The sequence below is a fragment of the Orcinus orca genome, chromosome 13, assembly GCF_937001465.1.
Source record: "Orcinus orca chromosome 13, mOrcOrc1.1, whole genome shotgun sequence".
In the NCBI taxonomy this organism is placed as follows: domain Eukaryota; kingdom Metazoa; phylum Chordata; class Mammalia; order Artiodactyla; family Delphinidae; genus Orcinus; species Orcinus orca.
In genome coordinates this window covers 33,051,244-33,066,626 of record NC_064571.1, presented here as the reverse complement: position 1 = coordinate 33,066,626, position 15,383 = coordinate 33,051,244, and the positions used below count along the sequence as shown (strand labels likewise).

Here is a 15,383-nt window from a genome sequence, read left to right as displayed (position 1 = left end):
GACAGATAGTACCCAAATAGTACTAACATCTAAAATGAGAAAGGCAGAATGTTTTGTTTTAATTTTTTAAAGGAGAGCTCTTTAGGCGAAAAACTATTAGAGGCAGTCTAGATTCTCAGGAGGCTGTTAGCTAGGGTCTATGCTTAAATACTATTAAAAAGTGCGTCTTCGTATACAAACGGGTCTATTTTTGTCACGGATTAAGAACCAATTTAGAGACAGTACACAGAAGGTAAAACAGGCACTACTACGAATACAAAAACAAAATTAGTGAGACGTCTTAGTGATTGGTAACGAGTACTATTTCTAGGTAACATTTTAATAAATTATTTGGAAGATGGATCAGAAGGCTACCTTAGAGCTTCAGTAAGTAGTGGGCTCTACTGAATAGGGAAATATTGGTATTAAAAGAAAATAAATATTATGAAGTTATCTGAATGAGAAAAAGGCAGCATATAAGCTGCAAATATACATTTAGGAAAAAAAAAACCGATGCATAAAGAAGCCTGTGAATTATCAATTACAAGTTAGAAAGGGAAACAGGCAATCACTGAAGCTATCAGGTAAATGGGATAGTCCATGATGAGGAAGGTAATTGGAAGAAAGCACATCAATCTACCAGTCTATCTATTAAATATCAATGTGTGCCCTAACTTGGAATATTATTTATTGGTTATATCATTTCATTAAGAAAAAATAATGGAGCTGGAGAAATTTCAAAAAGGGTAACTAAATTACAAAGGGAAAGGGAAATAAAAGATGATTTACCAAAATCAAATCAAGAAAAAAAAACCCTTTGTAAGCTATAATCACGTTTTCATCCCCCCCAAAAAATTTATATAACATAGGCTATATGTAAAAGAAATAAAAACTTCTTAAAATACATAATTTCCTATTTGTAAAATGAAGACAAGAAAAACTAGTTATAAGAATTAAATTTTTAAAAAGTAAAAATAAAGGGCTTCCCTGGTGGCGCAGTGGTTGACAGTCTGCCTGCCGATGCAGGGGACACGGGTTCGTGTCCCAGTCCGGGAAGATCCCACATGCCGCGGAGCAGCTGGGCCCGTGAGCCATGGCCGCTGAGCCTGCGCATCCGGAGCCTGTGCTCCGCAAGGGGAGAGGCCACAACAGTGAGAGGCCCGCGTACAGCCAAAAAAAAAAAAAAAGTAAAAATAAAAACCACGGTAAATTAACTATACTTCAATTTAAAAATGGTTTAAAAAGAAGAATTAAATTAGATAATGTATGTAAAGCACTAGTGCCACATCAAACATGTTGGCAATGCTAGTCCTTTTTTCTCCTTCAAAAAACATCAAAGAAAGAAAATTGGGGGGCTTCCCTGGTGGCGCAGTGGTTGAGAATCTGCCTGCCAATGCAGGAGACACGGGTTCGAGCCCTGGTCTGGGAAGGTCCCACATGCCGTGGAGCAACTAGGCCCGTGAGCCACAGCTACTGAGCCTGCACGTCTGGAGCCCGTGCTCTGCAACAAGAGAGGCCGCGACAGTGAGAGGCCCGCACACCGCGATGAAGAGTGGCCCCCGCTCGCCGCAACTAGAGAAATCCCTCGCACAGAAACGAAGACCCAACACAGCCAAAAATAAAAATAAAATAAAATAAAAAAAGAAGAAAAATTGAAGAATAACAAAGATAGGTCAAATGTCTATAAACAAGCAAAAACTAGAGATTGGTGAGCACACATTTGCTCACCACAATCCTACATTTGGGGGAAACCACTTGAAACCTGAAAATTCAATTTAGGAAATTTTACATCATTGTTTCCTTCTACAAAAATTTCTTTGAATGCATACTATGTGCTAAGCATTGTTGTAGGTGAGCTTAACAAGATGGACTATCTTTACCTTCATGGAGTTTACATTCTAGTGCCGGAAAGAGAGGTAATAAAAATAAACAATATCATTAAGAGATAAGTGTAATGAAGAAAATAAGGTAATAAGTGCCTGGGGGGAGTTACCACTTTCAGTAATATGGTCAAGAAAGGGTTTTCTGAGAATTTAGAAAAAATAACACGTTAAACAACCAGGAAGAACATTTTATAATCCGGATATTTGTGTGAACAACCATAGCCACTGGGATCGCCAGCATGGAAGAAAATCCTAATTCTCCTCCTCATATAAACAGCTGCAGGAGAGTACTAGACTAGATGTAACATGTTGATAACTCAGTATGTCCCCTTTCGTGGTGCAGCAAGAACTCAAGAGTAATCCTTTCAAACTGCTTAAGAGGAGCTAACTGAATACTTTTGATTTTGATGCAAAATTGGGCAAGTGATTAAGTTCAGTGCATACATATCAATTACAAATTTAAAAGAATAAGTATAGTTCAAATTTATATGGTTCATTTCTCATTAATCTAGTAGACTTAAAAATGAAAGTCTTTTCTAGCAAATATGACCTTAGATGTTGGATGGGTAGCATATTGAGCTCGATTTTTTGACATTAAGAGGTTATCCAAGCGTTGCAGGAGTACACAATCCACTGCTCTTGTCTGTGAAGCTCTGAAGTGTTACTGCAGGATGGTGGGCTGGCAGAATGTGCCAGATGCCATTTTATAAATGCTCACTTTGAAAGGAGATGTAATCATTCTGTAGGCCAAATATATATATATTTGATCATTTATTTGCTTCCCTTTTTACTCTATCAATGTAAATTAAGAATTAGTAAAAATTATACTTGGAAGCCTAAATTTTAGTCCTGCCAAGGTTGAGTCTTGGTCCTGCTGGAGGCCACCTATACAGTCTTGGACACTGCATTTAACTCTCTGAAGCTCAAGTTGTTCTCTTTTGAAAAATGAGGGATCTGGACTACAGTTAATTTCAACTTGAAAATTCTATTAAATAATTAACTTGAGAAATGTGAGAAGTAAAATTAATTGGAGATTTTTACTAACAGTATGTGTAGAACACATCAAGAATGGATATTCTGGAGAGGGGCACTGGACTCAGAAAAAACTAAAAGTATGTCACATCTTATTTTACATAATCCTATGCTTACCTTTGTGACAGTGATGAAATCGGGTCCAAAGAAGACACTTTTTACTCCTTCAATCCTAAATAACTGCCTGTGAAAAAATTTTAAAAAAGAAATAATAAAATGTTATATTATGGAAAAGTCTACAACAGAAGTCCCCAACCTTTTTGGCACCAGGGACCAGTTTCGTGGAAGTCAATTTTTCCACGGACAGGGGGAAGGGGGTGGGAGATGGTTCCAGAAGTAATGCGAGTGATGGTGGGGAAGGTTCAGGTGGTAATGTGAGTGATGGGGAGCGATGGGGAACGGCAAACGAAGCTTCCCTCGGTTGCCCACAGCTCACCTCCTGCTGTGCGGCCTGGTTCCTAACAGGCTGCGGACCCGGGGTTGGGAACCCCTGGCTACAATATACATAAAAGTAGAGAGAAATGTAAAAGAACCTCCACACAGTCATCACCAGTTTTAACAATTAGCAAATCATGGCCAATCTTGTTTCATCCTCTTACCCTATAATCCAGCAATCCCACTCCTAGTTATTTACCCAAGAGAAATGAAAATGGATGCTCCGTAAAGACTTGCACGTGAATCTCTTTTTTTTTTTTTTTGCGGTACGCGGGCCTCTCACTGCTGTGGCCTCTCCCGTTGCGGAGCACAGGCTCCGGATGCGCAGGCTCAGCGGCCATGGGTCACGGGCCCAGCCGCTCCGCGGCATGTGGGATCTTCCCGGGCCGGGGCACGAACCCGTGTCCCCTGCATCGGCAGGCGGACTCTCAACCACTGCGCCACCAGGGAAGCCCTGAATCTCTTTTTTTTAATTTATTTATTTACTTTTGCCGCTTCGGATCTTCGGTGCTGCACACAGGTCCTCTAGAGTTACAGTGAGCGGGGGCCGCTCTTCACCGCGGAGCTCGGGTTTCTCATTGCAGTGGCCTCTCCTGCCACGGAGCATGGGCTCTAGGCACGCGGGTTTCAGCACTTGTGGCATGCGGGCTCAGTAGTTGTGGCTCACAAGCGCTAGAGCGCAGGCTCAGTAGTTGTGGCACACAGCTTAGTTGCACCGCGGCATGTGGAATCTTCCCAGACCCGAACCCGTGCCTCCTGCACTGGCAGGCGGATTCCTGACCACTGCACCACGAGGGAAGCCCTGCACATGAATCTTTATAGCAGTTTTATTTACAATACCAAAAACAAAAAAATCTGGAAATGTCCATCTACTGAGGAATGACTAAACAAACTGGGAATACCCATACAATGTAGTATTACTTGGCAATAAAGAGAAATGAACTATAGATCCACACAAGGACAAGAATGACTCTGCAAATCATTATACTAAATGAAAGAAGCCAAACACAAAAGACTATCTGGTTCCATTCATATGAAACTCTAGAAAAGGCAAAACTGTAGTGGTGTAAAGAATATCAATAGCTGCCAGAGTGACAGATGTGTTAACTAACCTTTCTATGTAATCATTTCACAATGTATATGTATATCAAATCATCATGTTGTATACCTTAAACTTAATGCTTTATGTCAATTACATCTCACAGAAGCTGGAAAAAAGTTTTTTAATAAAAATTTAAAAGTCATTGCCATAAAAAGAAAGTTAGCAGGGTGTGGAGGTGAAGCAAGAAGAGACTGAAAGCAAAGGGAAATGAGGGATCTTTTACAGTGATAAAAATGTTTTATATTTTTATTTTCTTGGTTATACAATTATATATACTTATCAAAACTCACTTAAAATTGGTGAATTTTATTGCACGTAAATTATACTTCAGTAAAGCTAATTTTTTAGAATCCTGTGAGAGAATGGAGGGCAGATTATAATTTGAAAAAGCCCTTCAAGGAATTCTGAATTACAGCTTCCTTCCCCAATCACTGACATATGTACCACACCTAGCAGACTCTCTAAAGCAGTTTCTTTTTTCCCACCCTTAGCAACAAAAGCTGACATACTCCAAAGAAGGTTACAGTTTCCTTTTCTTTGTCTACCATTGCAAGAATGCTATCAAAATTACGGCTTTGAAATTACTTAGGAATTTGTCTGAAACTACGTCATCTAAGTCCTTTACACAACCACTTCGTGTTAAATTTGCAAGTGGCCACAAGATTTTTGGCTGCAGCTTATGATCCATAAACCAAAGCACAGACCTTTAAGTAGGACCCTTGATTAGCACTATCAGCAAAGCTTTTTTTTTTTTCCCAAATGAAAGGACTGTGCAAAGGAATACACCTGATCTATGGTCCATATCATGGAGACTGCTTTAGGAAAGAGTTCACAGGTTCTGTCCCTAAAAGAAAGAAAAAGCGGAAACAGGAGTTTCAAACATTAGTAGACAGGCTTTGTTATTTAGGTTACTCTCCTTGGGACAATTTCAACTTGTCAATGTCCAAAATAAAATATGAAAACACTATCCCAAATGTAGTCTAACTTGTTCAGAGTACAAAGACTATTACCTCTCTTAGGCTGGACACTAGGACTCTGTTAAAGTTCGACTGACTTTTTTAAGCATTGCATCATATCCAACATGACTAACTGAAAGGTCAGCTTCTTCTATCCCATAATTGTGCTATTCATTTACAAAATTTAAACACACGGCTTAATATTTATTTCTGTTGGACTTTTATCTTATTTGCTTTAAGCCTAATAAAACTTTCAAAAATGTCTCTGAATTTTGCCATCCAACAGATAAACAAATTCTCTCATCTGAAAAACTGATAATTATATCTTTATTAATGTTGCTGATTTTAAAAAAGTCCTGAATAAACATGCCAGCTACAGGGATTCAGAGCCCTTTTACATGTCCCCGAAGACAGGTTTACCCTCTGCTTACATTTCTTTGTCTTGTCTACAAGGACAGGAAGAAACATGTCAAATGCCTCCCTGAAGTAAGATACATTACTCTTTATTCATTCATTCAACTAGTATTTGAATACTTGCTGAGTAGCAGACACTGTACTAAGCAATAGGGATACAACAACAAGCAGAACAGACTGGTTTCCATCCTCATGAAGCTTACGTTCTACCTTACAGTAAAAACATCCTCTGCTAAACAACAAAAACAAGGCTGACTGAAGATAATAAATTCTGTAAACCGGAGAAATGGGGATTTTTGCCAACTGAACATCTGACAGAAATAATCTCCAACTAATCTGTAACTGAATCAGTTTGGGCTTTTTTATTTTTACATTTTTTAAAATACAAAATATGTGAGCTTGTACATGATGTAAACATTTCAAACTATACATAGAGAGTGAAAATGCCTCTTGACCACCCTCCCCAAATCCACTGTTATCAGTTTTGTGTACATTCTTCCAGACCTCTTTATCAGTGCATTTTTGTTGTTTTGTGTTTTTTGTTTTCATACACATAATAATCATAATGTATTCATTGTTCTGCAACTTGCTTTCTTCAATAACAAATATGTCTTAGAGGTCATTCAGTAAATATGAGTCCGTCTCATCCTTTTTATTGTTTTATTGTCTGTCCATGCAGACTATGGACGAACAAAGTTTATCTAACTCTTCCTACCGATGAATATTTAGGTTGTTTCTAACTTATTACCATTACCAACAAGGCTACAATGAACATACTTGCACACTCCTTATGTATATATGTGGCTGTTCTCTAAGGTAGTGCTTTTCAAAACCACCAGTGAGTCGTAAAATCAATTATATAGTGACCAGGATTTTATCTAATAAAATAAAACAGAACAGAACAGAATAATATAAAAAGCACAAGAAAGGAAATATCAGACTGCTTTAGGGACTTCCCTGGTGGCGCAGTGGTTAAGAATCCGCCTGCCAATGCAGGAACACAGGTTCGATCCCTGGTCTGGGAAGATCCCACACACTGTGGAGCAACTAAGCCAGTGTGCTACAACTACTGAGCCTGCGTTCTAGAGCCCGCAAGCCACAACTACTGAGCCCGCGTGCCACAACTACTGAAGCCTGCGCACCTAGAGCCCGTGCTCTGCAACAAGAGAAGCCACCACAATAAGAAGCCTGTGCACCGCAACAAAGAGTAGCCCCACTCGCCGCAACTAGAGAAAGCCCGCGTGCAGCAACGAAGACCCAATGCAGACAAAAACAAATAAATAAAAAATAACTTTATAGGGCTTCCCTGGTGGCGCAGTGGTTGAGAGTCTGCCTGCCGATGCAGGGGACATGGGTTCGTGCCCCGGAGCGGCTGGGCCCGTGAGCCATGGTCGCTGAGCCTGCGTGTCCGGAGCCTGTGCTCCGCAACAGGAGAGGCCACAACAGTGAGAGGCCCATGTACCGCAAAAAAATATATATAATAAATAAATAAATAAATTTATTAAAAAAAGAATGTTTTATACCTTATAAAGGCGAAAATTGCCCCATCAAACACTTGTTTCATACCTATATATACATACGTATGTGTACATATTTATGTATATGTGTATGTATATGTGTGTATGTATATAGCGAGTCATAATATAAGATGTTTAATAGCTGATTCACTTTGTTATGAAGCAGAAACTAACACACCATTGTAAAGCAATTATACTCCAATAGAGATGTTAAAAAAAAGTTTATTACTGTGGCTTGTATTATAAAGTATAAAAAACAAATGGTCTAAGATATATTCCAAGAAATGGTATGTTTAGGTCGAAGGAAATGTGCATATTAATTAGAAACTTTAAAAACGATTCCTGAGATAAGCATATTCCTGGTTCCCCTAAATGAGACACATTAAATGGCTGTATGTATACAGAAATAGTTATCTAAGTTTTATTTTCCCAATATCCTTGGCAATCAGTATCAGTCTTAGGTTACCAAAAATTTCAGTTGATGTGATTGACCTAACATTTCTTATAAATAACTTCTCTAGCTATCAGTTAAAAAGGGGTTTTATAATTTTATTGTTTGTGCTTTATCATTAGACATACATTTAACATGTCTTTAGTGAATTTAAAAGCTGTCACCACTGAATGTAAATTGGTGCAGCCACTATGGAAAACAGTATGGAGGTTCCTTAAAAAACTAAAAATAGAGCTATCATATGATCCAACAATCCCACTCCTGGGTATATATCCAGAAAAAATGAAAATTCTAATTCCAAAAGATACACACACCCCAGTATTCACAGCAGCACTATTTACAATAGCCAAGACATGGAAACAACCCAAGTGCCCATCAACAGACAACTGACTTAAGAAGATGTGGTACACATGTACAATGAAATACTACTTAGTCATTAAAAAGAATGAAATAATGCCATTTACAGCAACACGGATGGACCTAGAGAATATTATACTTAATGAAGTAAGTCAGACAGAGAAAGACAAATACTGTATGATATCACTTATATGTGGAAACTAAAAAATAATGCAAATAAATCTATATACAAAACAGAAGCAGACTCAAAGACACAGAAAACAAACTTACGGTTACCAAAGGGGAAAGAGAGGGAGGGACAAATTAGGAGTATGGGATTAACAGATAAGGACTACCTAAAATAGATAAGCAACAAGGATCTACTACATAGCACAGGGAATTATATTCCGTATCTTTTAATAACTATAATAGAATATAATCTGGAAAGAAAAATAACTGAATCACTTTGCTATCCACCTCAAGCTAACACAATATTGTAAATCAACTATACTTCAATAAAAAATAAATTAAAATAAAAACTGTCACCACTCACTAGTTTATTAAAATATCATGCTACATCTGATAACTATTATCATTTATAGTTCTGAGAGGAGTATTTTAGAAACTATTCCATTTTGAAACATCTAGAAATCCAGCTATCCTTGAGAATAAAATGATCATGTTATTATTGTTTTCTAACAACAGGGTTTTAAAGATTTAGAATGGATATCTGCCTCATTTTTTTTTTTGCCACATGGCACGTGGGATCTTAGTTCCCCAACCAGGGATCGAACCCACACCTCCTGCATTGGAAGCGTGGTCTTTTAACCACTGGACCAACAGGTAAGTCCTGCCATATTATCATTTTGATAGATTTTTTAAAAGGAAAAATATAAATTCTTATTTAGTCATGTTGCAGATCTCTTAAGTACATCCCTTTTCAGGAGAAGGGTTTCCTAATATCAACTCTTATTTTTCTTTATCTCTCACCTGAAAAGAAAATAATCTCTATACTGAAAAGATGCAATGCACATAAAAGTAAAATAGCTAAAAAAGGCTACCTTAACCCCTGAAGTCAGTTATTTATGTTTCTTGGTAAAAGCAAATTAAAAATAGTACTATACCTAGCCAGAGGGGAGCGAAATGCTGTAGCTGGTGTTGGAAAATCCATGGTCCTTGTCTCAAGAACTGGTTTTCCTGGAATAAACTTTAAACTGTTGGGATTTGGGGTATCTTGTGTTTGAATAAACATGTATCTCACTAAAAGAGAAAAAAGAAAGAATGTTATTCTAGAAAAAAAATGTTAACAAGTTTATGGACTATGAAGTGCTCATTTTCAGAGAACCAAAAGAAATACAGAAAATTAGAAAAAAAGAATATAAATCTTTATTGCCCAAGCTTACAGAATAAGAATTGTTAAGCAACAAATTTATCAAAATATTTAGGATAACTTCACTGAATTTTATATTAATACTAATTATTTAGATAGTTTTGTTACTCAACAGATTCTAGCAATATCCTACACGTAAGTAGGAAGGCATATCATAATTCAGGAGTCTTAGATGGATTCTATGTGGTAACTCAATACCAAATTAGCTATAATAATAAATCATCATCACTTTCCAAAGTGCTAACATTTTTTAAAATAAATAAATTTATAATAATAACAAATGATATTTATTTTATGCTTACTTATTACAGAGACAGGGCTGAGTGCTTTATATATATTTAAGCCTTTAACAATCCTATGAAGAATGTATTATTGTTCCCATTTTACAAATGAAGAAACTGAGGCTTAGAGATAAGTAACTTGTTAAGTCACTAAGAGTTAAGTAACTTGTCCAAAGGTATAGAATTAGTGACATTATAAATTATCATGTAGGTAGGAATCTATGTGAATTACTTTCTAGAATATTTTAAAACTATCATTAGAGGGCTTCCCTGGTGGCGCAGTGGTTGAGAGTCCGCCTGCCGATGCAGGGGACACGGGTTCGTGCCCCGGTCTGGGAAGATCCCACATACCGCGGAGCGGCTGGGCCCGTGAGCCATGGCCGCTAAGCCTGCGCATCCGGAGCCTGTGCTCCGCAACGGGAGAGGCCACAACAGTGAGAGGCCCGCGTACCGCAAAAAAATAAATAAATAAAATTTTAAAAGAAAATTATCTTTAGAGATTCTTTTCTTCTCTGTTCCTTCTAGGGCCATGATCAGATTGAGAATAAAAGAATCTTTAATTTCCTACCTTGCTATTATGATAACAGCTCATAGGACAAAAAGATAATACTGAGGTTTTAACAGTTTAAAACTATTAAACAGGCTCTGGTTACTTATTATGAAAATAAACCTTCTGACTTAAAAAAAAACAAATAGCACCACCCAATTCTCTTCTTAGAGCAGTATATGGAAATAAGTTAATTTATTGAGTAATTATCATGTGCTGGGCATGGTGCTAAGCACTTTATGTGAATTATATCATTTAATCCTTACATCCTGCCAAGGAGGCACTGTTTTTATCCTCATTTATAAATGAGGAAACTAAAGCTCAAAGTCACTCGGCTAGTTAAGTGACAGAGTCAGGATTCAAGCCTGGCCAATTTTCCAGCACTGACTTGTTTAACCACTGTGCATACTACCACTCCATAAGTATTAGTGCCAAGCATAAAAGAAAAATATACTTAAGATCAGTCTTTCTATCCTATCATAATCCTCATATCACATATCTTAAGAAAGAGTAAAATATCAAAAAACAACAGTTTTATTTTAAATTAGAAAGAGATTAAATTTGGCAAAACATATGGTTGGTATAAAAATGCTTTTCTTAACTGTTAAAAGAGAAGATTCTAATTTGACAGCTGAGATTGTTTTTGCACCTCGCCATGCAGTTCCAGCTAACTGACATTGAGTCATTTCCTTGGTAAAGTAGAAATTGAAACTAAACTCCCATACGTTTTGCTTAAGTCACTGTCCTGTAAAGATATTAGTTGGTGACTTGGTGACCAGGCAAATCCTAAAAAAGAAAAAAATGAAAAATGATAACCTCAGTGTTAAAGTACTTGATTTAAAATATTTATACTTCCAACCAATAAATTCCTCTGACAATCTGCACTACAAGGGAACAATTTTTCAGATGGAACATTATATAAAGTGCTACCGCCACTTTCTGTAAATATACAGAAAACAAGGTTCTTTTAACCCTGGCTCTGACCAATCATCTCTGTGGCCTTTCTTAATAATTTATTGGTAACCAAAATCTCTGCACATATTAGACACTCCACCAATATTTGAAGAATTAAATCTGGCTTTATTCTACTCAGTCCATTTGTGTAAAACTATACATGCAGAAAGAAAAATTTTTAGAAACACTTGAAGAATTATAAATGTAAAAAATTATTTAAGCGAGTATAATCTACATATGTCTGAAATAGAAAATATGATAATATATGATATCACTACATAAATTTTAACAATGAACAAAGGTACTTCAAAAAAAGTAATTTGACTGGGTATTAACAAAATCATTCCAGTCATAGCCTAAACTGGGTTAAATTAGGTATTTCAAAAATGACTCTCAGATCCATCATCCAGAAAGATCCTCTGAAAGTGTCATAACGGTTACAACAGGAGAGAAAGATTCTTGTAAAATAATCTTTCCTATTATGCTTGGTATCATAGGTAACAGATAAAAAGGTAGGCATAAGCTCCCCCTCAAATATAAATTAATGGTGCTTGAAGTCAATATCAAAGACTAAAATCAGTAGGTTTCCAATTTGAAAAGCCTAGATGACCACATAATTCAGTTCTACAAAATTTAAAAGTCCAATTAAAGTAGCTTAAGATGCTGAGTTGCTCAATATTTATGCCTAAATTCTTCTGTGACTCAAGGAGACAGGAACTGGCACTTCTGTTCTTGCCCCAGGATACAGAAGAGGTAAGGTCTCTACCCTGATCCAACTCATGGCATTAGCCAGAGTTAGCCACCTTCCAGAGTAGCATGGCCACAAGGAGGAGTTCAAGGTAGTGATGGAAATGGAGATGGGCCAAGAGCTGAATCCCAATTCTTACAGCTCCATAAGCACATATAGGTAGGCATTCACAGACAGACAGACACACATACACACACCCTCCCCGACAAGGTTCCCTAACCACGTGACAGTGGTCATACTGCAAAAATTTTCAAATCCTATCTTCATACTTATTTCCAATATTAAAGAAAATAAAAGCATGTAACATCAACAAGACTGTCAACAAAACCATAGTGATTAATGTTGACAAAAAAAGAAAAACTACACTCAAAGTACTATGTCCTAAGGCCTGGGTGAAAGCTAGAAACTTACTGATTTTAGAGGTATTCTTATCAAAATAAAGAGGGCAATAGCTTAAAATACATATGATTCTTTGAAACACAAACCCATTTGTAACTTCTTTCTATATTTTTGTTTCAGAAATCATTTATTGAGCAACTCTTATGTTCCAGAAGATGTGTTACACAAGAAACTGAGATTTCATAGAAGTATTGGACACTGTATTCAGGATTCTTGAAATTTAAGGTCAAATGATATGTGTAAGCAAATAATTATAGCAAAGTGTAATTTATGGCAGAAAAAAATGTTATATTCTTTTTATAGGCAACTGAATAGAAAATTTACAAATTCTCATTGTTCATGACCCACAAAATTTCATTCAGGCAGTTTGCTCTAAAAGAGATGAAATTTTACCTGTGTTACATAAGGTTGCAGGGAGTGGGAAAAGTGGTCTCTGGACAAACTGATGCAGAGGCTGTTTCTTAATGGTATATGGATTCATCATATGACAGAATCTACATTTAAAAACAAATAAAAATGACATTTTAAGAGATAATCTCTTAAGCTCAAGTTTCTACTTCTCATATATAAAACAACCATAATGAAAATAACAAAGATGAATTTTCATTTTCCATCCACAACATTATTTCCACTCCCTCACACAAGCAATATCTACAAACAATTTAAAAACAAGAGCTCAAGGGGAGATTTACAGCCTTTATAACTGAGTGTATATAGAATATACAATACCTGGTGTAAAGAAACAGAAATGCATCTACATTAGTGATTTATAACCTGGAGTTCCAGACTCTTAGGTATGCATGAAGGAGGCAAAGAGCTACAAACTGTTTTTCCCATTTTAGATTTAAAAACAACTAAGTGATAGAGTCACATGGTTCAAAATTCAAAGGGAAGAAAAGTAAATACAGTGAAAAGTCTTCCTCCTTTTCTGTCTCTACCACCATGTTTCCATGGAAAGAGACAGCCTATGCTATTTGTTTTGAAAGGCATTTCAATACCTCCAAAAGTCTAATCGAAAATATACTATTCTCCACCAAACTGCTAAAGAAGTCAACAGTCTATACGTGCTTTCTGACTGGAAACATATTGATGCTGCTTTGTAACTTTGGTTATTTTACTCTGAATATAATCAGAATGAAATAACCAAAGTTACAAAACTTCCAAAGTGTTGACTGGTTTGTTTTCTTTTTTTCATGGATTTGGCTAATTAAAAACAAAGGGAGAAGGGAAAACCAACTACTACTAGAAAAGTAAACAAAAGGAGATGTTACTAGTGAAAAATTTTAGAAATCTGACGCAAGTTACATGAAAATGCAGTTTACTTTAAAATACTATTGCCATCCATTCCAATTTTCATTTCACAGGAGTCACTGAGGAATTTTAAGCATATTTATGATCACTTTTTGTTTTTTACGTTTCTCTGATTATTTTCAACGTGCAAACTCATAAAGAGGAGGGACTGTCTTCATTGCTGTCCCTAGCCACTAGCATGATGACGTACCTCAGCTCCTCATTTCTAAAATGCAGTTAATATTCACCGCTAACTCATAAAGACTGGGGCAAACACGGATCCAGATAATCCTTGTAAAGTGCTTACAACAGTGCTAGGCCATGTAGCATGTGTTCAGTAAATGTTAGCTACCGCTATTATTAGTATGCGATAGGTGCCCAACAATGATTCATTAAATGGAATTCAGGTTTGGGGTGAAAGCATTTTTATCTATAGCACACTGCCTAAATCTTGGATACCTTGCAATATGGAAGTACACCGAGGACGGAATTACACCTGGAATACGGAAATTTCCTTTCAGCCCACGGAAAAGGCAGAATGGAGATGGGTTTTTGTATATTCTGACGGAGGTGGGTTTACAGTAATAAAATAGTAAAGGTGAGTTACATTATTCCAGGAAGACATCTACTCAAAAATAAGAGAGGGAGACAGGAGGTGACTAACAAAAAATCCTTCTGCAAACCTAATTATTTTAGGAAACGCATTTCAACTTCAAGAGCATCATTAGCACTAAAACCCCTAACAAACACTCAGGAGGTCAACCCTTGTTAGGCCCTCTTCTCCTTTTGTTCCATAAGAGAAACCAGGGTACAACAATCTACTGAACGTCCTCAGTGCCTTTCACCTAACCAGTGTTAACAGATGTCCCTGGGAAGCCAAACGCACAGACAGGGCAAATGGAAAGAGGAAAGACGAGGGAACGGAGTGGGTTTGGTGGGTGGGGCGCGGAAATCTGGAGTTCCAGCACTTAGATGCTGTGTGACTTCAGATAGGTCACGTTCCCCTTCTAGGTAGGCCTCACTAAGAAAATGAGTGACATTCTGACGTTCTGATTTTGTGTTTAAAAGGCAGAGCGAATGCACGGGGTGGAGGGGCTGGAGGGGCCCCGATTTAAAAACAGCTCCTCTGTGGGGTCCCTACAGCCGGTCTCTGAGAGTCTCCCCACCACAGGGACTCAGGCACCGGGTCTCGGAGCCTGGGACAAGGCCGGCAGGGCCCGCCAGAACCGGGTCGCAGAGCTGCCTCACCGAGAGCTGCCCACCTCAGGGTTTAAACCCCCAACTTCGGCGATGGGGGTGGACCCAAAGGCAAGGTCAGGGGCACTTCTCCCCACCTGGTGTAAGAGAGGGCGGGCGCGGAGGCGACCGCTCTGCTGGCTAAGCCCAGCGGTACCGCTATACGCAGCCCCGGGCTCACCACTTACCGCCTCCGCAGCCCAGCGGCAGCCGCCGCCGCTCCCCAGCCCAGGAGGGCCGCCGCCGCCATCTTGGTCCGAGTGCGCAGGTGTGGGATAGGCCGCTCCACTCCCCCACAGCCTTCGCAGCGGTGCTCAAGCCCCGCGCAGGCGCAGGCCGGCCGGGATCTGGCAAGGCACCGTGGATAGCGCACCCTACCGGCCGCGCGCGGCTCGGCTGTTTGAAATCATTACCTACCTACTTCCTGAGGCTG

The 15,383-nt window shown here is 38.1% G+C and overlaps 1 protein-coding gene across 7 annotated transcripts in view; it reads right to left on the bottom strand.

Moving 5' to 3' along the window:
* Positions 1-15,343, bottom strand: part of NFU1 (NFU1 iron-sulfur cluster scaffold) — a 27,961-nt gene extending 12,618 nt beyond the window's left edge. For 2 of the 7 annotated variants that reach the window (XM_004277024.4, XM_033400413.2), the window contains exons 1-4: positions 15,139-15,343; positions 12,818-12,918; positions 9,230-9,365; positions 3,012-3,078 (exon numbers count right to left, since the gene is read on the bottom strand). In XM_004277024.4, coding sequence (XP_004277072.1) covers positions 3,012-3,078; positions 9,230-9,365; positions 12,818-12,918; positions 15,139-15,200 — 366 coding nt within the window. In that variant the 5' untranslated portion in view covers positions 15,201-15,343. Of the gene's footprint in view, positions 1-3,011; positions 3,079-9,229; positions 9,366-10,925; positions 11,110-12,817; positions 12,919-15,048 lie in introns of those variants that run through there. The other 5 variants (XM_033400414.2, XM_033400416.1, XM_033400417.1 and 2 more) reach the window with 5 other exon arrangements.
* Between the last annotated feature and the right edge of the window lie 40 nt (positions 15,344-15,383).